General features: G+C 49.7%; 1 protein-coding gene across 1 annotated transcript; it reads left to right on the top strand.

Annotated features, from left to right (window-relative positions):
• Window positions 1-973: 973 nt before the first annotated feature.
• On the top strand, window positions 974-23,619 carry col2a1a (collagen, type II, alpha 1a; the record flags this gene model as incomplete). The annotated part of the gene is made up of 53 exons (XM_084436240.1): window positions 974-1,067; window positions 3,287-3,496; window positions 5,043-5,059; window positions 5,273-5,305; window positions 6,156-6,188; window positions 6,454-6,507; window positions 7,066-7,167; window positions 7,373-7,450; window positions 8,338-8,382; window positions 8,613-8,666; window positions 9,198-9,251; window positions 10,237-10,290; window positions 10,614-10,667; window positions 10,856-10,909; window positions 11,064-11,108; window positions 11,302-11,355; window positions 11,547-11,591; window positions 11,725-11,778; window positions 12,171-12,269; window positions 12,405-12,449; window positions 12,606-12,704; window positions 12,940-12,993; window positions 13,172-13,279; window positions 13,398-13,451; window positions 13,669-13,767; window positions 14,128-14,181; window positions 14,335-14,433; window positions 14,588-14,641; window positions 14,740-14,793; window positions 14,992-15,045; window positions 15,171-15,224; window positions 15,473-15,517; window positions 15,636-15,734; window positions 15,947-16,054; window positions 16,217-16,270; window positions 16,415-16,522; window positions 16,838-16,891; window positions 17,030-17,137; window positions 17,304-17,357; window positions 17,726-17,779; window positions 18,003-18,164; window positions 18,579-18,686; window positions 19,030-19,137; window positions 19,705-19,758; window positions 19,885-19,992; window positions 20,121-20,174; window positions 20,326-20,433; window positions 20,553-20,606; window positions 21,187-21,294; window positions 21,640-21,928; window positions 22,287-22,474; window positions 22,810-23,052; window positions 23,473-23,619. The coding sequence occupies 53 exons, from the start codon at window positions 974-976 to the stop codon at window positions 23,617-23,619; spliced, it is 4,476 nt and encodes a 1,491-aa protein (XP_084292366.1).
• Window positions 23,620-25,301: the final 1,682 nt, after the last annotated feature.

The following is a 25,301-nucleotide window of genomic DNA, read 5'->3' as shown; positions in this document are numbered from 1 at the left end:
AAGGACATCTGGCTCCACCCTCCACCTTGAGTTTTGGGGGTCTATATCAGAGGTTTGTCTGACCCATAGGCCTATACCAGATCTGGGTCCAAATATTATTTGACATGATGTCAGTTCCTTGTTTGTACTTGTACTTGGCACAATAACTAATTGGTTGTTCACAATAATGCAGACCTACTTAACACTCCAGGTAATTGACTGATTTCACATTTCGAGCAAGGTCCGTCATATCTGGATCTAAGTAGTCTACACAGAGGTTAAAAAAATCTTATTGTTGACAAGTATGCCAAATGTCACCATCTCCATTCCAATCATTGTCATTGATTAAACTTTGTATTACAGGATTACTATACTGACCACGTGAAATACGTTTTTGCCATAATCGATTGCATGGCGGGCCTCGTTAAATAAAACCCAACCACTAAAATGAAATCGCTTCCAAAACCAGATCTACAAGATTCTCGTGTTTTGTGTTTTATTTAGCTCGATATAGTAGACAGAGTTGGACAAGAGACTATAGCGGACTATCCGCTATCCTCTCAGTTGTGGGTGAATAAACTTCAGCTGTCTGTATGTGCGCGTGTCGCCTTTTGGGTACCTCTCCTTCGCGGGTCACGGAGGAAGGAGGGTCCTGGGAGAAAAGGCCCTGAGAATAGATGCTGATGGAGCGGAGGGGAGGGAGATAAAGGCTCAGATTTCAGCTCTGCTGGGGGTCGGGGGGAAGGACTGGTATTTTGGAATATACGAAGATCCATAGAAGGCACAGTGGACATAAAACCGCGGTTCTTGCCCTGACGCGGTGGGTGCAAATTGCCAGACGGGGCCCCGCGTTGGATTCCACTTCGAACTTCTGGAAGGTTGACTGCATGGTTCCGTAGTCTCTGGGAACACACATTTACACACCACTGACCGAGAGAGCTGCATCTGCTCCCATCTTTTCTCACCCAAGGTCCTGCATGTCTAATATTTAGACATGTTCAGCTTTGTGGATTCAAGGACTGTTCTGCTACTTGTAGCATCCCAAGTTGTTTTACTATCCATTGTCAGATGTCAGCAAGAGGATGACCGTAAGTTCTAATTGTATTACATTTTTTATCTTCAAATTTGGATTGTTATGGTTTAACGACGTTTTTGCGGTTGTGTTGTGCTATTTTAGCACAAAACGTTTTTTCCTGTTAATGTTGGACTATTACCAGACAAATTATACAATTGTTTGTATGATAATATTGTCGTTGAACAATGTTGAACCCTTTGAACTGTCATTGAGAAGGATACACACACAGGCTACATCAAGTTTACCTGCTGATGGACCGCTTGGAGTTTGCAATACTTGATTAGCTGTTGTGTTTGGATGTTCTGAGAGTTATGACATAAAAACCAATTCAGTAAATTGACGTGTTTTTTAGAATGTAGTAAATTGTAAGTAGGCTACTTAAAAGTAACGTTCGGATGTTTGTTGGATAGACATTGTTGTAGTTATTATGGCCATAGTTTTGCAGACATGGAGAGCGCTTTTTCCAGGGAGAGAGACATGGAGGATAGGTGAGGCTATCAAGGCACATCTGTGTGGGATGGAGAACTGGGTGAACAAGCATCTGTTTGTTTCACCCCTGGACGTTCAACACTGGGTGCCGTTACTGAGAAGTAGCACTGTACTGCCAGTTCCTCACAGCACACATCTACTCAGTGGAGTAGTCAGTGTAGCCTACAGTGCCAGAGGATGATCACTGTACACTTCCTTCTGCTGCCCTGGCAGCCCAGCAGATCTTTAGACACTTGTAGAATTATCTATACAGCGCCACAAGTAGATTTGCACTGCAGATGCATTTAACCACTGCTATTATTTAAATGTAAAATAATGAGTAGTTTCAGTTGGCAGGAGGCTGAGAGGGAGCCATAGGGGAACAGGCTTGGCTGTGGCCAGCTGGACCGATGGTGTGAAGTGAGGAGGTCAGACATTGCTTGACCTCAGGCTGCCAGGCTCAAAGGGTAGCAGCAGACGAGGGTCATTTAGTGACTCGGCCTGGCAGAGAGGAGGGGGCAGAAACTACTGACAAGGACGGAGATACTAGGCTGCAGGAAGCTGGTTGACAACCCCCTGTGTTCATGCACTGGCTGTTTGGTGTATTTTGCACCCATTATTTTATTTGCCCGTGGAGCAGAACAGGGGCCTCGAGCTCCAGCTCCTCGCTTGAGCTTTCAGCATTGAAGGGAGATGCCCTTATGGTCACACCCAGCTAACGTAAGGTATATCTCACAGATTAAAGACATATTGTGGAGCTATATGCCACTGCCTTATTTAGTGGGGAAAACTTGAATTGAACTTATTTACTCATGGGTTACAGTATAGTCTAATAGTGGGTCCATGCTAAGAACCACTTTCACATGCATGCTAGAAAAACAAATAGTTGCATTTAGCATAGGCCCAACCTCAGGCTGTAGGCTATGCATGAAAGCTGTCCATTCTCAATTCTCCCAATGTGTTTGAACTGGCGCTTGACACAGCTATGAGATCCAGATGGAGAATTTCGAAGGACCCCCCTGTTTACTTAAGGCAGCAGCTTGTCAATTGGGCACAGTCTCCCTGTGAGAAAGACTCATTCATATACCGACCCACTTCAGTCACCAGAGAGCAGAGCGCTCCTTCAGGTCAAATATATACTCACCCCACCATGCAAAATACCTCTGCCGGCACTTCAGACCGGCTGTGCCGCCTCAGAACTCACTGTATGATAAATGGAACGATTCAGAACAATTTTGATTCTAGCAATTTCAGTGCAAAAAGAACTCATTTGTAAAGCTGAGCTGCTTTATTGAACCATAGGCCGGCGTTGATGGAAAGACATATTGTGGTCACCTCTACCCTAGGGCTGATAAATCTAGGCCTGGTGGATCATTATGAGGCAGCTTCTTTTATTTCGGTTGTGCAAAAAAAGAACACTTTTGTGTTAGAATGTTATGCTGGTTCATGTATTGTGTGTGCAATATGTATGTGTGTGTGTGGCGTGTGTCACTCCGCATTTGATGGAAGATAACTTGTATCTCTCTCCTTCCTCCTCCCACGTCCCCCACTCACCTCCACCCCTTCCTTATGCCACGCCCCCTCCCGTATGGCTCCTCCCACCTTCCATTCCTTCACCCCTCCTCCTCCATGACCCCTCAACATCCTATTCTCTTACCCCTCTCCTGTCCCCTACCTTCGCCCCCCTCCCTCCCGCCTGCCTCGCCCCTGCGCCCCCGCGCCCTGCCCCGCCCTCCCGCGTGCGCCCCCCGGTGGCCGCCGCAGAGGAGGAGGCGGGCGGCTGCGTCCAGGACGGCCAGCGCTATAACGATAAGGACGTGTGGAAGCCGGAGCCGTGCCGCATCTGCGTGTGTGACGGCGGGGCGGTGCTCTGTGATGAGATCATCTGCGAGGAGATGAAAGAGTGCCCCAACCCCGTCATCCCGCCCGGAGAGTGCTGCCCCATCTGCCCCGCTGACGCCAGCGCCCCCACCGGTGCTGTGATTTATTTATTCACCCGCTCATAAATAAATTACCTTACGACTCCGGACACCGGCGAACGCTTTGGACCGGGAACTAAACACTGGTCCTAACATTTGGCACCAAGGGGGTTTATCTAGCTATCTAGTCTCCATGAAGTTACTTAGTGTCCGATAATAAGTGGGTGTACATAATTAAAGACATCGCACATTTGCACCTAATAACCCACAGAGTAATGAACAAGTAAAAGAGTTTGGAGAGTTATAAAGTTCCCTGTTCCAAAGCGTTCTTTACCCTGCTTGTTTTTGGTGTAAAGGCATGATCGGTGACATCCTCTCGAATCTCTCCCTCCCTGCAGAGGCTCTCTCTGTGTGGGAGTTGATCTCTTGAGATGCACTGTCAGTTTTTCACCCAAATGAAGTGCTTTCTTTAGCCTGACTAGTGGCAGAGCTGACACATCTGAGCCCAGGCATTGTGGGCTGTTATTCTAGACACTGCCAGTCCCTGTCTGACTCCAGCTGATGGAGGCTGTTCTCAGTATCCACAACGTGGTGAAATAACTTAGAATAATCACGGACAGGAAGTGGAGAGGAATAATAATAGCCGTGGACAGGAAGTGGCAGTCCAGCCCACCGTTTGGGTCCAGAGGCCTCACATCTCCCATCACTAATGTGGATTTAATCATGCTGACTGCTCTGACCAGCGTTCTCGTTTGTTCATAAGCTCCTGGGGGCACATGTGCAGTATCCCTGCATGTGTGGATCTCCTGTATCTAGTGACACATGTGGGAGGCATTACTGTCATGGTTCTTAACAGGCTTGACACAAGTAAATCCCTAGCATCGCATATATACCGGACAGTAAATCAATAAGTATCTGTCACAGAGAAGATTACTGTCCAGGCCTAAGACACTGCTCGGCAAACAACTAAAGCAAATCGCCCTCTGCTTCACTCGCTGTTCCTGAATAACACACACGCTCTGTCTGTTCATTCACTGGCATTTCAACAACAAATTCAGAGATCCTCTTCCAAACCGCCAAACTCTCCGTGTTTTGGTGTCTACAATCTTTAAAAAAAATTGTCATAACTATGTAACACACGGTGATGTGTAACAATTGTATTCTATTACTGGGTTACTGCCCTCCTTGATATTCAATACAATGCACACATTATTCATGCCATACATTCAAGCCAACAATACTGCAGCTTTTGCTTGGTGTGCAACCTGCATCAGGCCTCTGCTTTTTACCTGCTGTCAATCCTCCCAGTTTCCCCTTGCTTCTGCCTCCCTACCTGCAACGAGCTCAAATGAACCTCTTCATCCATTCTAAACTGGTTCCTAGGGCCTGTGGGTTTGGTGTTACCCATTCTGAACTGGTTCCTAGGGCCTGCGGGTTCGGTGGACGCTTGATTTCCATTGGTCTCCACAGAAGACATGATCTAGCGCTTCGGTCCTCGACCCCGGGAGGGCGGTTCCTGTAGCGAGCCGACGGTTTCTGATTAGCCCGTTCTAACCATGCTGTTCTCTCTCTTTCCCTCCCCGCTCCGTGCGCAACATCAGAATCGATCGGCGCTAAGGTGAGACAGCGGCTAGTGCTGAAACCCTCTGCTGTGTGATACTGACGTCAGCGGATGTAGCGATATACCCTAATGTCGTGTTCATACTTAAGATGCTAGTTGTACAACATTTGGTTCTTCAGAACGTGGGCTACATGACATATCTGCTGATTGTGTACCGGTCATGATATCTGAATGCAGACCACTGATTATACTCTGTTGTCTGTTGATTAGGGGCAGAAAGGTGAACCAGGCGAAATTGCAGATGTAAGTAGGAAATATGCTTATGAAACTTTCTGCTTTGATTATTTGATTCTGCATACCTTTGGGTTATTCTCTCCTGAAGTCCACTGAGCTCATCCTGGCTCACACCTGATCTTGTGTCGCTCACCTGTATGGTAGAAGCGACAGTTTTACCTTTCCAGTAACACTTTGCTGAAAAGAGGACTGGGTCTTGTATCAACTTAGCTAATGAAGGGTGTTATCTTATCGTTAACTATTTTTGTTAATGTTCTCAGGGACGCTAGATATGGTTCTACCTATCTTGAATATGGCGATAACCTCCATTAGTTTTAAGCCTACCAGTCTCCTCCTAATGTCCCAGAACAAACCCCTGCTGTGGACAGACTTCACACATTCCACAGATTCATTTTCAGACGAGTTATATGATCTCAGGAGTGGCAGGGTCTCCGGTTGGAGAGTGATTAGTAACAATGTTTAATAGACCTTCAATGACACAGAACAGAACCCCGCATTCCTGGGACATAATGAACCCTATCAAATCCTCTTAGATCCATTCAGTTACATTCTTAGCCGCCGGTATTCAAGACTCCATGGTGAAGGGAACGCACGAAGCCAAGTCGAGATGGGGGTGGGGGTGGGGGTTAATAGGAGGGATGTTTTTGTGTGTTTTTTTACCTGAACCCGTCTTGTCAATCACCAACCTCATCATGTTTTCATGGCCACTGCCGACTGTGTCCAGGAATGTTCTCTGAGATCATAGATATTCAAATTAGCGCAACCTGACCCTGCATGAAAGACGTCTCTTGTGACAAAGAGTCTTTTATCCCGACAAGTACGAGGACTGACCGAGGCCTCCCCTCTCTCTCCTCTCCAGGTGGTAGGACCAAGAGGACCAGCGGGGCCCTTGGTAAATATCCAGCATATTATCAATAATCACTAATAATAATAATAATAATAATAATAATCAGTAATGTGGAATATATTGAGGATTATATAGACATCATGAGGTACTGTACATCCCATCATAATCATGATCACAATCATAATCGTAGACTCATATGATTTATCGTTACATGATCCATTCATATGTTGTGCTTGAAATATCCTTGACTGATGAGCAGCTGGTTGGCTGGTGTGATGTTCCCCTCGCTCACCTGATGATGTTTCTACAGGGCCCCCCAGGGGAGCAGGGAACACGCGGAGAGGCTGGCGCTAAGGGGGATAAGGTACGGACGCAGCCCGCATCCCTGACACACACCAGAAAACACTCCTGTAGGAGTTCATCTAGAAAACATCTGCCGGCGATGCAGAGAGCTAATATTAATACATTTTTTGGTATTCATTTTCCAGCATGTGAATGGCGCGATTGATCACTGAATTTTATGTTTGTAATGGGAAAACAAAATGCGAGCTACTGTATAGGCTATGCCACTGTTGTTGCCGTTCTTAAAAAGTGTATGATGAGTATTTTACACCATAATTTCAGAGTATCTGAACCACTTCAGACAATGTATAATAAGACGATAATAACATTTATCAAGCTAATTTAATTAGATAAATCAAATTTTCGGTCATCAATAGAATATGGCTAGGGTATCTGTTAGTCTACTACACACACACTACTCCACCAGTCGCCTTCTACTTCTAAACTCTTAATTCACCTCAGATCTTTGATACAAAATACAAATACTTTTTTTAATTTAAATTCTGAATCCAGTTGGTGACTAAAAGTGACAGTACTGAAGAAGGGTACGATGTTTAACTCCCTCTCTCCTTTTCCCTAGGGAAATCCTGGCCCCAGAGGAAGAGATGGAGAGCCCGGAACCCCAGGGAACCCCGGACCCGCCGGACCCGCCGGACCCAGCGGAACCCCAGGACTCGGAGGGGTGAGTGTTCCGAAGCGAAGGTCCAGAAGCTGAACAACAGAGCAGAGAGTTCTGCACCCACCCCCCACCCCCCACCCCCCTCCCCCATGGACTGAGCCCATTGTTCACAGTGTGAGGCTTCTGTAATCATTCATGAGAGGAAATCTTCATCTGAATTCACTAACAATATGTTGTTGTTGTTGTGGTATCTCTTGTGTGTTTGCAGAACTTTGCGGCTCAGATGGCCGGTGGATTTGATGAGAAAGCTGGAGGCGCTCAGATGGGAGTGATGCAAGGACCTATGGTGAGGACAGCACGAGGACAGGGGACACACTGCTATAGAGACAGAGACACACTGATATAGAGACAGAGACAGAGACACACTGATATAGAGACAGAGACACACTGATATAGAGACAGAGACACTGTTATGGAGACAGAGACACACTGCTATAGAGACAGAGACACACTGATATAGAGACAGAGACAGACTGCTATAGAGACAAAGACATTGTTATGGAGACAGAGACACACTGCTATAGAGAAAGAGACACACTGATATAGAGACAGAGACAGAGACACACTGATATAGAGACAGAGACACACTGCTATAGAGACAGAGACACACTGCTATAGAGAAAGAGACACACTGATATAGAAACAGAGACAGAGACACACTGATATAGAGACAGAGACACACTGCTATAGAGACAGAGACACACTGCTATAGAGAAAGAGACACACTGATATAGAGACAGAGACAGAGACACACTGATATAGAGACAGAGACACACTGCTATAGAGACAGAGACACACTGACTCAGCAGCTGTATCCCAGCATCAGCCTGACTGCTGTCCACATGCGTTCAGAGGACTGTGCAAGGAAACACATTTGGCTGGTCTAATCATTGACTGCTGAGAATTGTGGTGAAGACTGCCACCCAGTGGCCAAAATAATAGCGGCCTTATCTTCCATGGCAACACAGGATATAAAGCATATTGCTGCTGTTCTCGATATTAAATCTCAAACGTTAACTTTATGGCGGAACAAGAGTAACAGTACAGAGCTTTGTAAATTTGCTCTAATTAGCACGTCTTGGAAGAGTCCCACTGCCACTAGTGGATATTGATTGTCACTCTCTCTCTCTCTCTCTCTCTCTTTCTCTCTCTCTCTCCCTCTCTCTTTCCCAGGGCCCTATGGGTCCCCGTGGCCCCCCCGGCCCCTCTGGAGCCCCTGTAAGTACACACATCTCTTTAACTGTGGGCTGGGTGTCATCTTAAGCATACACAATTGAATAGCTCATGTATGAGATTATTATGTATTAAAGAGTCACTATGGAGCACAGATCACTGTGGGGGTTTTTTAGAACCAGACCTCAAACCGGTTCTGAGATAAGACGTGGGGGTCCCTTGATAGCACTGCTAGGCTGTTCTGATTAACGTGCTCTGTTCTCTCTCAATCCCAGGGCCCACAAGGTTTCCAAGGCAACCCCGGAGAGACTGGCGAGCCTGGCGCAGCTGTGAGTATAAAAAAACCTATCCCAGAATGCACCGCAAGCCACTATATCACAACTAGAACACATAACATTCGGTCATCCAGTAGGTCATTGAAAATGTCTGCCAAGTATACAGTATGCACTCATATGTGCATTTCACACCGTCCTCAGCTTCAGCGCTGCTAGATTCTATTTATAAGGTAATGAGCCAGTCTGACCTCTGAACCTTGACCCGAGAGGCTGACGGAATGTTCACTCATGTGAGAAGGAGTCAGGAGAGTCACGCCCTGCAGGGCTGCGAGCGGAAATCATAACGCCATTACTCTTAATTACAATCAAACAGCTACGATCTGGAGAATTCTGTCGACTCTAATGAAGGATTAGGAGCTCATGATGTGAGTTTTGATTATGACAGCGGCAGGTGTGAGGAGATGGAAATCATGAAATTAACATAGAGGACTTTTACATTTTCTTGTAGGCCTTTATTCCTGTTAGCTTGTCTCTATGTCTGTCTACCCAGTTCCCTCACATCTCCCTCTCCTTCCTCTGTGACAGGGCCCTCTGGGACCCCGCGGGCCCCCCGGACCCTCTGGTAAACCAGGAAGTGATGTAAGTGTCATCCACACAGCCACAGCTGTAAAACCCACTTCCGTGTTCAAGTACATCCACAAAGCACAAGCCCTAACCCCTCCAGATAAACGACTCGTCATTTGTCCTTCTGCTGCCCTGCCTCGGGCTAGACAAGCAAAGTGTGCATAATCACCAATATATAAACACCATTAGCTATATATATGTATGTATATATACTGTACTTCAAAACTTTCTCACATGGCCCAACACAGCGTTATACTGTCCTAACACAGCTGTGCTGCTGTGCTACTCAATCCCATAGACAGCCTCAATCCTCCTACAATAATACGCACGGTATGTCTTATGGAGGAGTTGAAACCACAGACGTTTCTGTCTTAAATCCACCACATCCCTGAGGCACCCGTGAAACAGCAGTCAGTTACAGTATCAATTAATTCATTCTATTTTCCCCAAATGACCGAGTCAGATGATCTTCCTCATGTCTACCTATCGCCTTCTAAAGCCCCTGTAGGCGTACTTCATTTAATTAAGGGAGGACAAAATGATAATCAGAACAGATGTTGTCCCTTCGGAGAACAGATGTTCTTGCCAGAGGGTTCTGCTTCCCTGTGTGTTTGCGGCTCTTCGATATATATTCATATATTCACTAAAGAGTGGAATCCTGACTGTACTGTACTGACGATACTTTTGAAAGTAGACATTTCAAATCCTTACGACTATTACAATCCTGAGAAATCCCCCGTCGGTAAACCATCTACCTCTGCCTGTCTATATCGGCCTCTGAATCTCTCTTTTTCTGTTATTCTTTTTATCTTTCGGTCTCTCTCTCTCTCTCTCTCTCAACCTCTCTCTCTCTCTCACACACACACACGTACACACACACGTACACACACACACGCACACACACACACACACACACACACACACACACACACACACACACACACACACACACACCTCGGTAATAGCCTAAAGAGTATTTTCTTCCTCTGCTTATCCACAGGGTGAGGCAGGCAAGCCTGGAAAGGCAGGCGAACGTGGCCCTGCAGGACCTCAGGTACAGTAACCCAACACATGGCACACACACACACACACACACACACACACACACACACACACACACACACACACACACACACACACACACACTCACACTTTCAACCATCACTGTTCAACTGCCCAGACTCTTTTTTTAAAAGCAGGTTGCTGGCGATGAACGTTGATGTCTAGCCATTGTCGTCCCTAGACTCCTATTCCCAGATCACTATAAGCACAGATTGGATGTTCTCCAGCGAGAACATGCCTCTGTCAGAGAGAGATCCAGACGGAACCTTTTATCATCTCATCCCCTGTGTTTTTGTCTCTGTGTTTGCGGTTCAGGGTGCTCGTGGATTCCCCGGAACCCCCGGACTCCCAGGAATCAAGGGACACAGGGTGAGTGCCTCATACCAGCGTCCTGGTCACGCCACACCGGACAGGACGCCGCCATGTGGCGTCACGTGCGTCCGACCTGATCAGACACGGCAGATAGGACGAGGGGTGGTTGTTGTTGACCGGTGCGATGATGACACGCTGGCGCCGGGACGGTCAATGCTAATCCGTCCCCATCTCTCCAACCGCAGGGTCACCCTGGATTGGACGGCGCCAAGGGAGAGGGCGGAGCCGCGGGAGCCAAGGTGAGACGCCCGTCAGACCCACGCTCTCTCATGGGAGGCTTGCACAGCTCTCTCATGTGTTGGAAACCTTCGTCTGACTCTCTCTCTCTGACTCTCTCTCTCCCCATCTCTCTCTCTCCATCTCTCTCTCCGCCTCTCTCTCTCTCCTCTGCAGGGCGAGGCTGGTGCACCTGGAGAGAATGGAGCTCCTGGACCAATGGTGAGTCGGCGCCACCTTGAAGTTCACCTCCTTGAGAATCAGAAGAGCAGCTAACTTGCCCCAGCCATGGCAACCTCTTGTGCAGCAAATAGCATTGATTACTAGCGACGAACCAGAGTTCAAGTGTATTCTATTTTTTGACATAAAGGTTGTAGTTTTTAGTGTTGAACTGGTCTCTCTGTGTCTGCTGTAGGGTCCACGTGGTCTGCCTGGCGAGAGGGGACGTCCTGGACCTTCTGGAGCTGCTGTGAGTAGCAACCCTCTTCCTGTCTGACCAGATCAACAGTCCTGCTGGTTTTACACTATACGTTACCATGATGTTCCTTGTCCTTGGGCCATAGAGGCCTGTCAATATTCTAATTCATTCTATATGTTGTCCGTCAGTGAACACGTCTCCATCCTCGCTGTAACGTCTCCATCCTTGTCTCTCCTCCTCAGGGTGCCCGTGGTAACGATGGCCTGTCTGGTCCCGCTGGTCCCCCTGTGAGTATCAAACTCCCATTGTTGGTTCCCTCAAAGTCGTCTACTTTCAATGTTACCTTCTTAGTTTCTGAAACTGATAACCGAACCAGGAAGTAGTGCTATCGCTGACCTCTGAACTCTTTGATTCCCACAGGGGCCCGTTGGTCCTGCTGGAGCACCCGGTTTCCCAGGATCCCCAGGTGCTAAGGTTTGTACGGTTCCTAACGTGTATTACCTGTTCTCTGTTTTCTACGCGCTCTGTTTTATGTACTGAGAAACAAGACAACATTGCACACCTTTTGTTCTTGGTCCCACGCCATCACGAAGTGATTGACTAGTGATTGGCTGCAACGAGAAAGAGTTCTTAGAAAGTTGCTGTACTTAAAAATGACATGACTAAGTTAATGACATCTCATACGCAATGGCTATCTAACATAAGGTAGCTGAAGCGAACCTTCACAGTCCTACAGTGCATCTGCTATCACCACACAGTTACAGTACTTCGGTTTTTAAGAAATCATTCTTGGGATACACACACAGAGATGCTGATGGAGACAAGCGCAGGTGCTCATATCACGCTCGTTCTCTCGTCCTCTCCAGGGAGAAGCCGGCCCCACAGGTGCTAGGGGGTCTGAGGGCGCACAGGGACCCCGTGGAGAGGCTGGCACGCCTGGATCTCCTGGACCTGCTGGAGCCTCCGTACGTACTCTAGCCTGGCTGCTTCAGGAAAAAATCTTAAATCTATTTCTCTTTCATATCCATACTGACCGAATTGTTGTCGGTCTTTCTGAGTAATGGATGTGTTGGTTTCATCTCTCTCCTCTCCTCCTTCAGGGAAACCCTGGTACTGATGGTATCCCTGGAGCTAAAGGATCTTTTGTAAGTATACTGTACCATTACACAAAACACAGCATTTCATGGTTTCTGTAAAAACCCATACTTCACTGTGGTTCGGTTCAACAAGATCTCATTCCCCCATCCTTAGTGTATTTCTCTGTAATACTCACTCCTGTTGTCTTGTGTGTGTGTTCATAGGGTGCTTCTGGTATTGCTGGAGCCCCTGGATTCCCAGGACCCCGTGGCCCCCCCGGACCTCAGGGAGCGACAGGCCCTCTTGGTCCCAAGGGACAGTCGGTAGGTCACCTATGAGTTCGTCCCCAAAACCTAGGAACCCCAAAACGGATTTTGGTGTCACTTGTATTAAAGGTTAACTTTTAGGTGTGTCAGCGATAAACTGTTAGGTATAGAGGATGTTAATAAACAGGTCAGATGCTGATATGCGCTATATAAATAAAATATGATTTGATTTTGATGGTCTCATCTGTCCAGGCTGTGTCGCTGTACTGACTTGTCCTGGCCTTGTTTCTAGGGAGACCCTGGTATTCCTGGGTTCAAAGGTGAAGCTGGACCCAAGGGAGAGCTTGTGAGTCCCTGTTCCTTTCCTGACAATTATCTCTCTCACACACTCACACACACACACACACACACACACACACACACATACACACACACACACCTCCATCCACTGTTATGTCATCCATGATGAACTGACTGGGAGCTGAAATGTATTGGTATTGATGCATGTTGGTTTTGTGTTGTAGGGCCCTGCCGGTCCCCAAGGTGCCACAGGCCCAGCTGGTGAGGAGGGCAAGAGGGGAGCGAGAGGAGAACCGGGCGCCGCTGGACCACTGGGACCTCCCGGCGAGAGGGTAGGAACCAGAGGAACCCGCAGACCCGCTGGCGTGATCCGTCTGTCCTGTACATGTGCAGGTTATTGACCAGCGTCATAATTAACCAATCAACGTCTCTGTCTGTCCATGTCTGTAGGGAGCTCCTGGTAACCGCGGTTTCCCTGGTCAGGATGGTCTTGCTGGTGCTAAGGTAGGTTCCCATCCTGATATTGATTATAGAGATTATAGATCATAGCGAATTCTACATTTTTAAACATTGTAAGGAACCCTCATCAGATTGCACCCAACAGAATAATAGAACTCAACCCAATGATTCATACAGATTGTGCTGAGATGCTTAGCATTTTATTATCTTCTATATTCTTCACTGATTTCATTCTCTTCCTTTCTGTCTCTCTCCTCCGCAGGGTGCCCCTGGCGACCGTGGCGTTGCTGGAGTGGGCGGGCCTAAGGGTGGCACTGGAGATCCTGGCCGCACAGGAGAGCCTGGTCTGCCCGGAGCCAGAGTGAGTCTCCCCCTGGTGGTCACCCCAACCATTACATCCACTGTCACCTCCACCATCACATCCATTATCACCACCACAGTCAATATCCACCATCACCTCCACTGTCAGCTCTACTATCACATCCACCATCAGCTCCACTGTCACATCCACTATGAGCTCCACTATCAGCTCCACTATCAGCTCCACTGTCACCTCCACTGTCAATATTCACTATCAGCTCTACTGTCACTATCCACTATCAGCTCCACTGTCATCACAGCCAGTCAGATCACGGTCACTGATGTTGCCATAAGCAGGAGCAGCAGTAGAGGTTTCTGTACTTGAGATCTTTACTCTTCCTGTGTTGTGTGATGCTTGCAGGGTCTCACCGGCCGCCCTGGAGACGCTGGTCCTCAAGGCAAAGTTGGTCCATCTGTAAGTACCACCCTTCTCCTCACCCCTCACCCTCCTCCTCACCTCCTCTCATCCCCATACGCTGTTCTGCACTGGAGTCAGTGTACCTGTTCTGTCCGACCGATGCGACGGCATCCGGCGCTGATGTGGTTGTGCCACGTCCCCTTTCTGTAGGGCGCCGCTGGCGAGGACGGCCGCCCCGGACCCCCCGGTCCTCAGGGAGCCCGCGGCCAGCCTGGAGTCATGGGATTCCCCGGGCCCAAGGGAGCTAACGTGAGTCTGACAGGGGCTTTGACGTTCCATACTTCAATACTGGATCCCCCCCACCAGGGGGAGACAAACACGTTTCGTTTCCAAACATCTGACCCAGACACCCACGGTACAGACATGGCGATGAGACTGACGCTGTGTGATTTCCCCCCCCCAGGGCGAGCCTGGCAAAGCAGGAGAGAAGGGACTTGTGGGTCGCACCGGCCTGAGGGTAAGCAGAGTCGCTCACCGCAGGCTTGTCCGTAGACCTCGACGTTTCGATATCAGGTGCGTTTACGTGACCGGGCGTGTTCCTCTCTCTGCCAACAGGGTCTGGCTGGAAAGGACGGCGAGACTGGTGCTGCTGGACCTCCCGGCCCGGCTGTAAGTGACCATTCTGCTACTGTATATGTGACAAAAACAATTCTCACCAAACCCGCGCACATAAGAGAGAACTCTTGTTGACGTCGTATTTACAAAGGCCATTATTACAGTTGCCTTCGGTGTTGAGCATCCTCCTAGCAGCATGTTGGATAGTGATGTGCCTAGCTGACCTGATCACCTGTGTTCGTCTCATCCCAGGGACCCGCAGGAGAGAGAGGAGAGCAAGGACAGCCTGGGCCCTCTGGCTTCCAGGTGAGTCCAACTGTGCCTTCACAACCCCGGGCCTAGGATTCACGCAACGCTCTCTTAGCTTAACTCCTTAACCGATGTCTCTCTCTCATGAACGTCATAACAACATGGCTGACTGTGTCCTGCAGGGTCTTCCTGGACCTTCTGGACCCCCCGGAGAGAGCGGCAAGCCCGGTGACCAGGTGAGCGTCCTCGCCATCCGCACTTCCTGTCCACGTCACGCCGCCGTCTGATACGCGTGGATCGACATTTCGATTACGCTGTTATCGTGTTTTAAGACTCCTAACGAGAAAACCCTTCAGCACAGAAGAACACCCATTAGAGACAGCTGACTATGTCTTTGTAGTCGTGACCACAACGCTAATTGTCTTAATGAAAAACACAAGTGGAGAGGATGTTCAGCTACATACTTCCTGTCTTGTCCATACAGGGTGTTTCTGGAGAGGCTGGAGCCGCCGGTGCTGCTGGACCTAGAGTGAGTTCCTGTCTTCTCACGACGACATCTTCACATTGTCGCCATTCATCCCCATTCATATGTTTTAGCGCATCCTGTGTCTCAAACTCATTCCATGTTTATCCGTTCCCTGCTATAGGGCGAGCGCGGTTTCCCCGGAGAGAGGGGCGGAGCTGGACCTCAGGGTCTGCAGGGACCTCGCGGACTTCCTGGAACTCCCGGAACCGACGGACCTAAGGTTAGCAAGACGGTCCTCTCCGTGACTGTCCTCCACACAAGACATCTCCGCCAGTTGTGGGGCTTCTAGAGCCTCTCTATCCATCGCCCCGTGCCCATTCCCTCCGTCTATCCGACCCCTCATCCACTGCTATCAACATGCGGTACTCCCTCAGCTGGTTTCAGTGAGCCTCATCCGTGCTAAACTCGTCCACCTTCTCTGTCCCCCTCCAGGGAGCCATCGGGCCAGCCGGCGCCGCCGGAGCCCAGGGACCCCCCGGTCTGCAGGGCATGCCTGGAGAGAGAGGAGCTGGCGGTATCCCCGGGGCCAAGGGAGACAGAGTGAGCGACACACCTGCAGATGACTATCATTAGTCACAATGCACATATATAGGGCCTTTCCTCTGGTACACTCAGTGTAGTATTGTATAGAGTATTTGGGACAGTAGCTTATGTCCAGATAGTCCTATCGTGCCGGAAGCTGACCTTCTCACTGTCCTTCAGGGTGACAACGGAGAGAAAGGACCTGAGGGAGCTCCAGGGAAGGACGGTTCTAGGGTGAGTACTGAGAACGAAGAGACGTCTCCTCCACTCAGCTCCTCATCTCAAAGAGAACGTTTCAAAAGACAGTCAAAGAGTGAGATAACTCCTCTCCTTCTCTCTCCTCTTTCCATCTCTTCTTCGTTCGGTTTTCCTCTTCAGGGTTTGACCGGTCCCATTGGTCCTCCTGGCCCAGCTGGACCCAACGGCGCTAAGGGAGAGACCGGAGCAGCTGGACCTACCGGTGCTGCCGGCGCCCGTGGCGCTCCTGTAAGTCCCCCCCACCCCCTCGGTACCGGGACTCTAGAGGAGACGATTGGGTCGGACCGCCGCACGAAACCCACAGTACCCTAGAGTCCCAACGTCAGAGAGCTAGAGAGGAGAGCCACACACACCGGCACATGAAACATTCACGTCATCATGAATCAGGATAACAAAAAGCTACTCGCTCAAGACAACAAGGATTGTTGCACCGCACACACTCATCTCACAGTAAAACACGTTCCCGTCTCGAGGCCTGGTCTTCCTGAGCAGTATCTCAAGTGTTGCTTGACTTGACCGCTCCTCTTCCTCGTCCTTCTGCAGGGTGACCGTGGTGAGACCGGACCTCCCGGGCCCGCTGGCTTCGCTGGACCTCCTGTGAGTAGAACCGCTCTACTACCCCCCCAGTTCCCAGTGATGGGTTCCACTGGTTCCAGTGACGGTGGACTCTGGAGTATGAAAACCCTGGCTCTGCTCTGACCCCTGCTCTTCTTCCTCTGTCTGTCTTCGCTTTAGGGTGCAGATGGTCAGCCTGGTGCCAAGGGAGAGCTTGGCGAGGGTGGACAGAAGGGTGACGCTGGTGCCCCTGGCCCTCAGGGACCCTCCGGGGCCCCTGGACCTGTGGTGGGTACCCCCCCTTCCCTCTCTCTCTCTGTACTCAGGATACAGTAGCTCCGTGTCCCAGTCCAGCACAATGTGACCATCTGATAAAAAGCTAACAGCATGAGCATGAACTCCCACAGGAAACAGGGAGAGTTGAATGTTAACGGCGGCTGTGTTTTTGTTTCAGGGTCCCACTGGTGTTTCTGGACCCAAAGGAGCCCGTGGTGCCCAGGGAGCGCCTGTGAGTAAATAAAAACGACCTCACCTTCTAATCACAGGACTGAACTGAAGGACTAGCCGAGAGCACAGAAGATCACTATAACTCAGACCAAAGACTGTAGCTGTCATAGGCTGAATAGTGGTAGACTATGTTACTGAATATCCCAGGGCGTACTGAAGTCTCTGGCACTGTTTGATGCTGAATGCCCATATTCTTCACTCCTGTCTAAAATACTGATTCGTGGCCCTGAGTCCATCCCTATAGTTGCTATCTCGTTCATATGAATGATGAGTGCCCATGGCCCAACACACCCGAGCGACAGTTTGAGATATTAGAGTGTAATATTATGTAATGTCAAATGTAATCTAATTCCTCCCTTCCTTTGGTAGGGTGCTACTGGTTTCCCGGGTGCTGCTGGTAGAGTTGGATCCCCTGGTCCCAATGTGAGTATCGCATCAGCAACAGAACCACTTCAAAGACCTCATGTCTACGGCTACAGCTGATCCATTTACAATGTGCTGTGATTTTAACTTCTGTCTGTCTGTCTGTCTGTCTGTCTGTCTGTCTGTCTGTCTGTCTGTCTCTCTCTCTCTCTCTCTCTCTCTCTCTCTGTCTCTCTCTCTCTCTCTCTGTCTCTCTCTCTCTCTCTCTCTCTCTCTCTCTCAGGGTAACCCTGGTGCCTCTGGTCCTGCTGGACCTTCTGGTAAAGACGGGCCCAAGGGTGTTCGTGGAGACTCAGGCGCCCCAGGCAGACAGGGAGACGGTGGGCTGCGCGGAGCTGCCGGCACCCCCGGAGAGAAGGGAGAACCTGGAGAGGACGGACCCTCTGTGAGTGGCCCGGTTTCTCTCGCCCCTCGTCAGATTCACACCTGAAAAGGTCTCCCTTGAGCTTATTGGACGAGATGAGGTGTCACAAATGTAACTGAGCGTAACGTGGAGTCGCTGGTGAAAGTCACTCCTCAAAGGAGCGCTGACAGTCCCTCCAAGAGGGACGTCCCTATTGGCGCAACTGTCAGCACGTCCGCCTCCAAAGTCGGTAACCCGGGTTCTAATCCCGCCCTGGTAAAGTTAAAATGTATGATTTACACAAACCCTCAGCGGGCTGCCTTGCATGTACTGCGCTGTACCCTGGTGCTGTTTGTTCAACTTAGTCTTTATTTTACTGGTTCTGTTAACTCTCTGAGACGATGTTGTGACTGTGAGTCCTGACCCTTGACCCGCGGTCTTCCTGTCTCTCTCCAGGGTCCCGATGGGCCTTCAGGTCCCCAGGGATTGGCTGGATCTCGTGGTATTGTTGGTCTGCCTGGTCAGCGTGGAGAGAGGGGCTTCCCCGGCCTCCCTGGACCTTCTGTGAGTCTCAGTCCTGACCTCTAAACATACCCATCTTTAAACTTTAAACAACTAAGAGGTAGTACCTGAAATAAGGTTTGAGTGAGGAGCTATCACGCTAGCTTTCTCCTCTCAGACAAAATGCGTCATTTCCTGTATGTTGTAAACAGTAGGGAAGAGACTCTTCACTGAGCCAAAGTTAGATTAGTGACAGAAATACAGCTTCATACAACACTCAGTGATTTGAATGGTTAGATGCCTTGAACAAAGCTACGGTCCGTTAGCCAAGACGATAACCTCCGTCATGCTACGTACGTGATGTTTGGTGAAGCCGAGAGTAACGTCCATGTCTTCTGTGTCTCAGGGAGAGCCCGGCAAGCAGGGAGCTCCTGGAGCTGGAGGCGACCGCGGACCACCCGGACCTGTCGGACCCCCTGGCCTGAGCGGACCAGCTGGAGAGCCTGGCAGAGAGGTCAGGACAAAAACACCCACCTTTTCAACAAGCACCATCATCTTCACCACATATATAACAAGCACCATCATCTTAACCACATATATATCAGCGACAACGATATAGTCAATGTGAATAGCAAGACCCCCGCATTCCCACAAGCATCCATCATACACGCCAGCAAAATCACAGCCAGCAATCACCAACTACAGTAACCACAATAAAATAACAGCATCTAGAAAGATGTGCATCTGTTGAATGCCTTTCAGTATTGACCCGGGCCAGTGTGGGTCAGTATTGCTCCAGATAAGAGAAGAGAGGTCCGCACGCTGTTTAAATAGTCCCAATAGTGATTTTAAATGGTAAATGGACTGCACTTATCTAGCGCTTTTATCCAAAGCGCTTTACAATGGCCTCTCATTCACTCAGACATTCACACACTAATGGCGGCAGCTGCCATGCAAGGTGCTAGCCCGCTCGTTGGGAGCAGGTTGGAGTTCAGTGTCTTTGCCCGAGGACACTTGGACATGTGGACAGGAGGCTGCCGCTTCTCAGTTGGTCACCCGCGCTCTCTTCCTGTCCCCTCAGGGTAATGCCGGAGCTGATGGACCCCCAGGCAGAGACGGGTCCCTCGGAGTCAAGGTGAGACGCGCGCCCCTCACTTCCGCCACAGAGCTGCTCGCTCGACCGGACGGGGAACTTTGCTGTAAAGAACTGTACTGACTCGTCTGTCCTCTGCTGCGGTCCTTGTGTGTTCCTCCCTGACAGGGAGAGCGTGGTAACACCGGCCCAGGTGGCGCCCCAGGGGCCCCCGGCGCTCCCGGAGCCCCCGGACCCGTCGGCCCTCTCGGCAAGCAGGGAGACAGAGGAGAATCTGTGAGTAGCCTGTCTCACGCGGGGGATTGCGTGTCCTACTCTGTCCAGACATGTTTCAGTAGTAGTAGTGGTAGTTTGGGGTGGTCGTGAGACGGTGTTGAACTCTCTCTCTCTCTCTCGTACGCCAGGGCGCCCAAGGACCCGCGGGCCCCGCCGGACCGGCCGGAGCTCGAGGAATGGCTGTGAGTATCACCATGTCCCCCCCCCCACGTCCCCCCCTCCCCGCGTCCCACCCGCCTCTAACGCGCTCATCTGACCCGCTGAGCACAAACGGCCAGGTCAGAGCTCAGTCCATTGACCCCCTGACCCTCTCTCTCTCTCTCTCTGTTCCAGGGACCCCAAGGACCCCGTGGAGACAAGGGAGAGGCTGGCGAGACAGGAGAGAGGGGACAGAAGGGCCACCGCGGCTTCACCGGTCTGCAGGGTCTGCCCGGACCTCCCGTGAGTCACCTGGTCCCCCCCCCCCCAACCCAAACCCAGGCTGTTCCTCAGCACCTCAGTCCTAACACCCCTCCCTCCCGCTTCGCTCTCCTGACCTGTCCTCCTCTTTGTCCAAACAGGGTCCCGCCGGAGACGCTGGCGCTGCCGGACCCGCCGGACCAAGCGGCGCCAAGGTGAGTCCAGAGGACAGCGGAGAGGAGAGCGCTCCCATAATCCCTCTCCACTCAGATAAGAGACGCCGGCTCGATGAGGGGCGCGGCCTGGTCTCCCCGTAATCCCCTAATCACTCAGGGGACTAGAGGACCCAGACACAGCGACTTGTTTAAATCCCCTGCCTCTTTGATAGCAAGCTAATGCTTTTGGTGATTACTTTGTTATGGCAGAGAGAGAGAGAAAGAGAGAGAGAGAGACAGGAGTGGCCACTGCTTTGTAATCAGCCTCCCAGTGAGATAACGAGAGGTTCTTCTTCTAATTAACTAATTACGTCACAGAGGAAGAGAAACCAGTTGCTCGTCATGACGTGAATAATCACATCCCATAATAGTATAATACATGAAGCCTGGAATAATGGCTGCTGCATTTAAACTACAAAGAAAGGGTGTTTTCATTTCTGCATTGTAATACATAACAATGCACAATAGCAGGCCAAAACATACGTGTTGCGTCAGGCGCACACTATGGTCAAACCTCCCACTCTGTGAAGACTCGCTGGTGCTGTGTTTGAACCGGGACTGAGGTGTCCTCTCTGTACAGGGACCCCCCGGACCACTTGGTCCTGCTGGAAAGGACGGAACCAACGGCCTTCTGGGACCCATCGGACCTCCCGGACCCCGCGGACGCTCTGGAGAGACTGGTCCTGCCGTGAGTTGCTCTTGTGAAACCATAGAATACGTTTTAACCCCCCAAAATTCGACTGTACTGTAGATGAAGATCACTGTGTTGTCATGACGTACTGTGAAATCCAATAGGTGTAAAATAGATACCTCGGTTATGCTGCTGGCTAAGCTGCCATCAATCAATCAATCAATCAATCAATCATATTTATTTATTCATACAACACATTTAAACATGACACAAGTCAATCAAAGTGCTTTACAAGTGACATGTAGGACACATGGAACAGACAACAAATTGCACGACAAATTCCATGACAGCTGCTCTCGCGTCACCATCTAACCCCTCTCCTCCCCCCACGCCCACCCTCAGGGTCCTCCCGGTAACGCCGGACCCCCCGGGCCCCCCGGCCCCCCAGGCCCTGGCATCGACATGTCCGCCTTCGCCGGCCTGTCCCAGCCCGAGAAGTCCCCCGATCCCCTGAGGTACATGAGGGCCGACGAGGCCTCCAGCACCCTCCGGCAGCACGACGTGGAGGTGGACTCCACCCTCAAGTCCATCAACAGCCAGATCGAGAACCTGCGCAGCCCCGACGGCACGCAGAAGAACCCGGCACGCACCTGCAGGGACCTCAAGCTGTGCCACCCCGAGTGGAAGAGTGGTGAGTAGCGGCAGAGGAGGGGGGAGGACAAGAAGAGAGAGAGAGAGAGAGAGAGAGAGAGAGAGTTACAGGGACATTTGTGATGGGGTTGGATGGGTTTGCATTCTTTAAGATACACATACGGGCGTTTTCCCAAAGATGTCCACTGTAGAAGCACTTTGCACTGCCGACCCATTGACTTATAATGGTTTAGTAGTGTTTGACGCCATTGTGGGCAAAAGAACTGGTATAAAGACAGATCACAAACCGAGAGGAAGAGAAATCTGTGCGCCGACACGCCACACGCTAAGCCACATGATATAGAGTACAATGTCAGGAATAGTGACTGACGTGTCCTTCTGCCTCTCTCCCTCTGCAGGAAACTACTGGGTCGATCCTAACATTGGCAGCACGGCCGACGCCATCAAGGTCTTCTGTAACATGGAGACCGGCGAGACCTGCGTCTACCCAAGCATCTCCAGCGTGCCCAAGAAGAACTGGTGGAGCAGCAAGAGCAAGGAGCGCAAACACGTCTGGTTCGGAGAGACCATGAACGGAGGGTTCCACGTGAGTTCTCCTTACGTTCACCTCAACCATTCTGCTTCTCACCCCAGGGGACTGTGTTTAGAAGTCTTATTGTAGCTATTGTAACCGTACGGTAACGTGATTATCCCAGAAACACTTTAGAAACTCATGTCTGACCACAAGCTTAAACGTCTAGACTTCATCACGTTACATAAATCATTTAGCGGACCCAAAGGGACTCACGATAAGTGCATTGAATGTAGGTACGGTAGTTAGTGTGCTACGACTTGCCAGAACTCACAAGTGCGTCTTCCACGTTAGTGACCGCCCCCTCGTCCAGCTCACTGACACGTCCTCTCTGTCCCTGCGGCCCACAGTTCAGCTACACTCAGGACGGCCCGGCGGCCAGCGCTGCCAGCATCCAGCTGACCTTCCTGAGGCTGCTGTCCACGGAGGCGTCCCAGAACCTCACCTACCACTGCCGCAACAGCGTGGCCTACATGGACGCCTCCACAGGCAACCTGAAGAAGGCCGCGCTGCTGCAGGGCTCCAACGACGTGGAGATCCGAGCCGAGGGCAACAGCCGCTTCACCTACAGCGTGGTGGAGGACGGCTGCAAGGTGAGGACACGCCCCCTACGCCGCCGCTGCCGCTGATAGATACATAGAGACTTTATTTTGACCGGGAAGAAAATGCTGTTACAGATGTGCCCTGCTTACCAACAACATATACTGTACAGTAATACAGTAGCAAAGTACAGAAAACTACAAGATTTAGTTACAATTAATGAATACAGTAATACAGTGGTAGAGTACGAAAAATACAAAGTAGTGATGGAATACAGGGGTACAGAGTAGAACAATTATTAAAGTACAGTAAGGAAATGACTAGCATAACGACAGTCCCATATGTATCAGTTATACTTTAAGTGTTTTGGGGGAATAAAGGATGCTTGTTTCTGAAAGGAGCTACAATGATGTTTCTCCCATTGAAACACTGCACAGGGTTTTTAACGCATGCTATCTGCTGTCATCCCACAGAAACACACAGGTCAGTGGGGCAAGACTGTCTTTGAGTACAAAACACAGAAGACCTCCCGCCTGCCCATCGTTGACATTGCTCCCATGGACATCGGAGGAGCGGACCAGGAGTTCGGAGTGGACGTAGGCGCAGTCTGCTTCTTGTAAAGTGGAATAACACAACGGCCCAAAAAAAACAAACATGAAAGAAATAACTCAACTATGAAACATTACACACACTCCACAAAAAGAAGACAGGAAATAAAAAAAGAAAATTGATACTTTTTTCTCTCACAAAGAAGTGCTCTCCAAGTTGTACTCCCTGGATGTTAGCACTGAAGGGCACCGGCAATATCCGTACGTAATTCCAGCGTTCCCCGTCAACCCAACTCCCTGAGATCCAGTCATGTTTCCCATGGCAACCTGCCCACTGTTGACGGGAATGAGTCCGAGCCAGGAAGAAGAGGGACCAAGAGAAGGACGAGTGATGGAGAACAGAAACATGACTCGATGTCACTTATTTATTGTCTAACCTTGAGGGGTCAGAGGTGAGGTAGGACTGGGCGGGTTCACTGTAAGAGCATGAAGAGCCCCTCCCACTATCGAACACCCAGAATCCTCCAGTCCTGCTCCACCTCCCTCCCTGTCTCCTTCCTGACCCACAAATGCGGCATTTTGAATCAATGTAGACCAAAAAATATTTTCAGTAAATTTTAACAAGTTCAAGTTGCTCCCAATATCACCACCAAAAAGAGCTGGAGCAAATCTTTTACTGTGTATGATAAATCCTTGGTTCTATTGTTGTAAAAGTCTGTGTTTATAAACAACCAGATGGTTTTATATATATTTCCACGTTATGTGTGTACATGTGTCTATATGCACACCAACACTTTTTGGAAAGTGAGGTTTCATTTGGGATGTATTTTTCATTGTCCTTTACCCCTTGACTGCCCATTAGAGGAAAGTGTTTTAACCCAGGTAATGGCCATCCAAAGTTTTTGAATAAAAATGGGGGAAAAATCAGTTTTGTTTTGTTGTAGTCATCCTGATTGTTTAAAGCTACCTCACGCTGAAAAACAAAGTGAAAACGTTGACCTAAAATCTGAGCTGACCAAAAATGAGCTTTTGTGTGGATCTGAGGCTGAACAGCCTTCTTTGCTTTGGGTTGCTCTGTCTTCAGAAGGTGCTATGAGTTCTAGAATTCAGTCTCTGCCATTATTCCCCAACCCCCCCCTCCCCCTCCCCAACAACTCCCACTAGCCTCACATGACACACACACATCCCACCCTGGAGGGCAGACAGGTGCCGTCGGGCCAGCAGGGGCTTCTGGGTAGCCTCCTCTGGAGTCCACGCCCCAAAGTTGAACCATAAGACTCCCAGGAGAGCCACTCAAAACAGCCAGGGTGGGCTGTCTCTGTGTGTGTGAGGGTGTGTATATTTTTTTTGTTATTATTAATTTTATTATGATCATGATCATTTTTTGTTTTGTTTTTGTTTATTTTGTTACACTTTTAATTGATGTAAATTGGAAATAAAAGGAAAAACCAAGTAACAATGAAGCTGATTTTTAATTGAGTTTCTTCTGAATAAATACGGAAATGGCGTGGGGTTGAATACGTTTTAACTGAACCTTCCCTTTATGTGAACTTCAAATGTTTTTTGTTATAGTTGTATTTCTTGAGAGATCAGTTACCCTCCTGGATGTCTGTGAGTGCATGGTATGTGAGAGTATGCATGTGTGTGAGCGAGACTGTGTGTGAGTGTTTTATCTACAGTATGAGAGAATCTCATAACACAGGAATGAAAGTACTGTATTCATTCTGGGGTTTCAGGGTGGGGCCGGGCATGGT

This window comes from Borostomias antarcticus, assembly GCF_949987555.1.
Source record: "Borostomias antarcticus genome assembly, chromosome: 3".
NCBI lineage: Eukaryota > Metazoa > Chordata > Actinopteri > Stomiiformes > Stomiidae > Borostomias > Borostomias antarcticus.
Note: the sequence above shows the minus strand (reverse complement) of the source record. Positions and strands in the feature narration are given on the sequence as shown.